General features: G+C 27.0%; 1 protein-coding gene across 1 annotated transcript; it reads left to right on the top strand.

The window, feature by feature from the left end:
* The first annotated feature begins 1123 nt into the window (after positions 1–1123).
* LOC122503746 (serine protease 38-like) lies at positions 1124–6258 on the top strand. The gene is made up of 9 exons (XM_043614419.1): positions 1124–1257; positions 1523–1700; positions 1812–2073; positions 2287–2439; positions 2513–2657; positions 4554–4734; positions 4860–5121; positions 5813–5965; positions 6038–6258. The coding sequence occupies exons 1-9, from the start codon at positions 1206–1208 to the stop codon at positions 6182–6184; spliced, it is 1533 nt and encodes a 510-aa protein (XP_043470354.1). The 5' UTR covers positions 1124–1205; the 3' UTR covers positions 6185–6258.
* The last annotated feature ends 374 nt before the right edge of the window (positions 6259–6632 follow it).

Raw genomic sequence — 6632 nt, 5'->3', positions numbered from 1 at the left:
TAATTCTTATTAAATATTTTAAACTTTTACCTGATAATAAAGAAGAAGAATAATATTGTAAAACTAAGAATAAACGTCAAATGTTAATTTAATAGATGAAAATATCAATAAATTAAGAACAGGAAGTTGTTATAAAATTATTATTAATATGACAGTTTAGAGATTTTCAAATATTGATTATCATTATTTTCTTATTCTTAAATGCGAATAATCTATTATGTTTAGTAAATGGAGGTAATTATTTTTCTAAGAAGCTGAATAATCGTACAGAAATAATAATTTATTATCATTTTATTTTCTTTAAAGATTTCTAGTTAATAAAATCAGTTATTATATTTCTGTATTTATAATTTTTTTGTGTCGCTAAATGTATTCATGTAAATAAAAATCCTTTGAATTACTTACTTATTTAATTTTTATTATTTATGTGAAAAATCAGCTTATTGTAAGTAAGTTGAAATTTTAAAACATAACCACTTGTAACTAATAAGTGGAATTCCACTTATTTAGATTTATAGAGAACAATTTACAAATGTACGTGAAACAAATTATCTTTGATAAAGTAATCTCATTTCCAATCTAACAATTAAGCAATGATTTTTACAAGTACAATCTACTTATCAAACTATCTGCTCTGATCTAAAAAATTACAGAATATATTTCCTATTATAATCTGACAAATTTTAATTTTATATAATTAATTCTTTTTTAAAAATATTTTAACATATCCGTGTTTTATTTTTAGTTGTAAAAATAAATATATTTATAAAACAAGGCAAAAAATTTTGACATTTTGTATTCAATTTTTTTTTTTGAGATTTTGTGTTAAATGTAAAATGCTAATATTATTTAATAATTTTCAATAAAGATGTTTCAATGCATTACTTTTGACTGCTATTTTTCGGAAATTACATCTTAAGAATAAGTAGTTTCTTATTATCCCTAGATATTTTTGAAAATATCTCATTATGAATTAAAAATATTTCTACTTCAAAAGTGTTAAATTCATAATTTCATCTATACTATTATAAATCGATTAAGAAATATTTTGCTATTTTATAGCGATAAGCTAAAATCTTGATAGTGTCAATTTGTTAATAGTCATTTTCACATCTAATCACATATTTATCTCATCAAATTTTTTTAGAGTATCGATTAGTATATAAGCAAACGAAAAGCTCCGAAATGAATCTAAATTCTGCAATATGTCTAAATTAACGTTAATTCTGTTTGTGGCACTTTTTGGATTAACATTTGGTGAGTTTATAATTATTTTTTTGTCATTCTCTTGGAAAAATTGATAAAACTTGTGTAATTTTGAAATAAAAAGAATTTATGCGGGATAAAACAAAAAATAAATAAAATAAATCTCATTTTTTAAAAGACAGATAAGGAACATATTTGCTTTTTAGAAAATGCAAAATAGTTTTCTTAAAATTTTTCTTTAATAAAAAAGTTAACAGTATACATTTTATTTAAAAACAAAAAAATCTTTTCGAAAACTAAGAGACACTTTTAACAGCAAATCCGTTACTTCGTCCAGCTGAACCAATACTGAATCCTCGCATTGTCGGTGGTCTCACTGCTGCAAAAGGACAGTTTCCTTATCAAGTTTCTCTACAAAGTTCTGGAAATCATATCTGTGGAGCTTCGATTTTAAATGAAAAATGGATATTAACAGCAGCTCACTGTACACCAGTGTAAGTTTTAAAATAACTAAAGGGAGAAATATTTCATGTTACTTTCATAAAATGATATGAAATTAATATTTCGTTTAATATTTCAATTACTAATTAGAACAATTTTTTTAGTTTATCAGGATTCAGCACTGTAGTTGTTGGAGCATTTGATCTAAAAAATTTACATAATAACTCAAAAATACACAGAATTAATAAAGTTATTCCACATCCAAGATTTAATGAAAATGGCCAAATGCACAACGATTTAGCATTAATAAAAATTGAGGATACTGTAAGATTTTCGGACAGCGTCCGCCCGATTAGATTACCTCCAATTGATCTGAATGTAGATGGAATTCCTGTTATTGCTTCTGGATGGGGCAGATTACAATACGTATGTATTTAATTAAATTAATATTTTATTAATTCACGATGATAATTTATTACTAGATATCAAACAGTCTGTATACTCCTTGGGTTTAGTAGGTTTGAGGTTTTCGACTTTTATAAAACTAATGAACTATTATCTGAAACCATTCATCAGTCTTATCAAGATTTTGAAACTTGATACACATTTATAGTGAATGATAATTAATTTAATTTTTAGCAAGGACAACAACCAAATCGATTACAATATTTAAAAAGTAAAGTATTTGATCATAAAGCTTGCGTGAAACGTTATGCTGGTGTTTCATTTCTACCTCCAATAACAGACACACAAATTTGTACTTTTACAAAATTTGGACAAGGATTGTGTCACGTAAGTTTCGCCTTTGTTCTTTTAATTAGGTAAAAAGTCCGCACTAATATTTATATAATTATCTTCAATGTAGGGTGATTCTGGTGGTCCACTTGTGGTTGGTAATTATCAAGTTGGAATTGTCTCAATGGGAAAACCATGTGCCAAAGGATATCCAGATGTACAAACACATGTTTTCAAATATGTTGACTGGATAAACAGAACAATGAAGGAAAATTAAATCTAAAAAATAAATTAAATTTTGTAATACACTTTTTTGTTTATATATGTATCTGTAAGTATTTTTTAAATAAAAGAGAAAATGTCTAAATTAAAAAAAATTAATGGTTTTTATTAAGAGTGACAGTGGAATTTTTGATTTATCGAAATAATACTTATAATATAAGGAATCGTAACTTCTGCTTTTTTATTAAACTCTTGAGGATAATTATTATTACGCAAGATTTCAATGAATTTTCTTTGTAAAAAGTGTCAAGAGACAACGATATTTTGCTTTATCATACAAATTTTTCATAATGTTCTTTTTTTGTTGGATTGGATAGCTAGAATCATGATTTATTAATATATCTGTTGAAGTAGGTTACCAGGCAATATTTACTAAAACTAAATGAATTTTCATATAAAAATTATCAGTATATTTTATTATTAATGCAGTTGAAATATGACTAATTTCCTATAAGTACTTGATTTCTATAAAGTTTAGTTTTTGAAGACAAAGGTTATATTTTTATTATTATTTATCCTTATCAAAAATGTGACTTCCTTTGATATAAGTACAATATATTAGAGTTTATAAATACACAAATTATTTTATCTTCGATAAACAATATCACTTCTAATCAAACAATTAATGTTTCAATTTTTCATTTGAGGTAAAGAATAAGACAAAATTTGAAATTACTTTTGCATTCAAATTTCATATTTTATTTCTTTATTTGTAAAATATTCATGTTATACAAAATCAGATACTAACTCTATTCTAATTAAAAGATTCTCTATTTTATTTTCATTTAGAATTTCTATTATATGTTATAACATACTTATGAATTTATTAACATACTTTTTTAATTAAACAAATATTTTATAGTAAACAGATAAACTAGAATCTTGATAATGTATATTTATCAATAAGTCATTTCCTTTTTAATAAAATACAATTATCTTTCCGAAATTTTTGAAGAGCATTGATTAGTATATAAAGCAAATGAATTTTACAAAAGTTAACACATTCTCCAACATGTCAAATTTATCGTACTTATTGTTCGTTGTTCTTTTTGGATTGACATTAGGTGAGTTTTATATTATTTTATATTACTATATTTATCAAGCATTATTATTTCAATGCCAGAAAATTTGTAAAAGGAACATTAGATGACATCATGGTCACCTCTGTGCATGACCTTCAACGATTTTCGAATTTTTTTTTTTTAATAAATCATTAAATTCGTATAAAAATATTTATTACCTAAAAGTACATGTCTAGAGCTTTAATTAAAGAGAAAAAAAATTTTATCAAAAATATGCCATTGAGGTGATGCTTTCGGGAGCAATATGAAGTCCGGTGACCAGCATTCCACAAGTACAGTAATCTTGGTCACCGTTTTGACAAATATCATTTTAATATAAATGCGCAGATTTTACATTGAAGACAGAATTTTTAAATTGAAGGTTAAAATTGTAGAGTAAAGTTTTTCGCAAAGGTTCCCTGATTTTAAGGGTGTTGTCTCATGTTCGAGGCTGTTTTGGAGCCTTATATTAGAATTTATTCAATAAAAAATAAAATCATACATATAAACTATTTTTTACATCGTTTTATTTATGTTATGAAGTATAAAAATTTTTTTTGAACATTTTTTATTAGTTTTATTGTTAATAATGTCCATTTTTTTATTCTAATACGAACAAGGGCCACAAGCATACAAAATTACCAAATGATAATCAACTGGTTTTTTTTATTCCAATAAAGTCGTAGGGAGCAATTACCTACTTCACTCACCTCTGCCTCAATTAAAAAAGAACTTTTTTGACTGAAATTAATTTTTACATTTTGTTATTAGTAAATAAAATAATTGCATTATTGATTAGTCATGACTACATGATTTTAATTTTTTTAGCTAATCCGTTAATTTCTTTTAATGAATTAAAATTGAGACCTCGTATAGTTGGTGGACTGACGGCAACAAAAAAGCAGTTTCCTTATCAAGTATCACTACAATTTACCAAAGTAGGACATCTTTGTGGAGCTTCTATCTTAAATGAAAAATGGATATTAACAGCAGCTCACTGCTTTATGGGGTAAAAATATCAAACTATAATAATATTTTTTTCAAAAAAATTGAGTAAATTTAATTTTTAAATAACTATTAATAGTTTACATGTCTCTTAACATATTACAATAATATATAATATTATTATTTTAGAACATTTAGACCTGACTATGTTGTGGTTGGAACTTCAAATCTCTCTCATTTAGAAGCAAACAGTGTAAAATACGAAATTAGTAAAGTTATTGAACATCCTAAATTTAATGTCGATAATCAAATGCACAACGATTTAGCATTAATAAAAATTAGGGGTACAATAATATTTTCGGACAACATACACCCAATTAAATTGCCTCCAGTTGATTTGAATTTGCATAGTATTCCTGTTATTGCTTCTGGATGGGGTTCTTTAAGTCTGGTATGTATTGTGAAATTACCTTTAGGCTTCAAGCTTCGCAGATGAATGGTCCCGTTTTGTCACTTATTCAAGCTGTTTGGATGTCCTTTATTAAAATATCCAGCAGCCGCTAGTTCTCATTGAAACCAGGGGGTCGATTCTGTAACCTTTCCACTTCCCAATTTCACTCCCACACTCACTTCCCACTCACTTTAACTTCACGCCTTTCACTTCCCACTTTCCACTCTCACTTCCCTCCTTCCACTTCTCTTTCCCACTTTCTCACTATTAAGAGTGGAAAATGAGAAGTGGAAGTGGAAGCTAGAAAGAGGGAAATTAGAATTAGCAAGTGGGAGTGGGAAGTGAGAGTGGAAAGTAGAATTGGAAGGTAGAAAAAGGGAAATTAGAAGTAGAAAGTGGGACTGGGAAGTTAGAGTGTAAAGTGGGAAATGGGAAGTGGAAAGTGGGAGATGAAACTGAAAATGGGAAGTGAGAGTGGAAAGTGTGACGTAGAAGATGGGAAGTGGGAGTGGAAAGTGGAAAAGTTACAGAATCGATAAGTATAATTTTACTGTCGACCTTCAATCGACTGTAGATTTTTCAAAAGAAAGATAAATTTTAATATTTATGATACATGGCAGTGGACATTCATCAGCGGAGATTTGATGTCTTATTTCTAAAACTAATGTTTAATAATTAATAACAATTTTAGCCAGGAGAAGAACCAACAGATTTGCAATATTTAGAAAGTAAAATTTTTGATCATAAAACTTGCGTAGAACGTATGTCTAAATTGGACAGTTTTCCTCCTATAATAGAGACGCAACTTTGCACTTTTACAAAGTATGGCCAAGGATTGTGTCACGTAAGTTTACACGCATTTTTAATAAAACAAATAAATAAATTTTTAACGTCAATATTTTTTACTTTCAATAAGGGTGATTCTGGTGGTCCAATTGTCATTGGTGATTATCAAGTTGGAATCGTTTCAATGGGACTTCCATGCGCTAAAGGATATCCAGATGTGCAAACTCATGTCTGGAAATTTGTTGACTGGATAAACAAAACAATGGAAGAAAATTAAATCTGTTATATAAATTAATTTGTGCAATAATTTTTCTATTTTATCTGTATTTTTTAAATAAACAACGAATCTAATTGTTCTTTCTTTTTTAAACCACAATCTTTAAAATAGTTTTCATCATAATAAAGTTGTGAATGATAAAGTAATTTTAATCCCTCGGTCAGGTGAGATGATCTTGCTTTTAGGGGGAAACGAACTACTTCAAATTAAATACTATTTCCTGAATTGTTTTAAATTAAAACTCTCAAGTTTGTTTTGCACACTTTAGCTTGCTATGAAAACATTTCATTAAAATCATATAATAATCGTCGCATGCGGGCAGTGATAATTAAATGATTTATAATTAAAACGATTTCCAACCTATTAACATTGCCAGTCGTTTACAATTGATCCAGTGGTTGTACCGGAAAAGTGATGGTATCGCGCGCATCGTTGGTTTCGATGGTAG

Source organism: Leptopilina heterotoma, unplaced genomic scaffold (genome assembly GCF_015476425.1).
Source record: "Leptopilina heterotoma isolate Lh14 unplaced genomic scaffold, ASM1547642v1 Lhet_11, whole genome shotgun sequence".
NCBI classification, from domain to species: Eukaryota; Metazoa; Arthropoda; class Insecta; order Hymenoptera; family Figitidae; genus Leptopilina; species Leptopilina heterotoma.
Note: the sequence above shows the minus strand (reverse complement) of the source record. Positions and strands in the feature narration are given on the sequence as shown.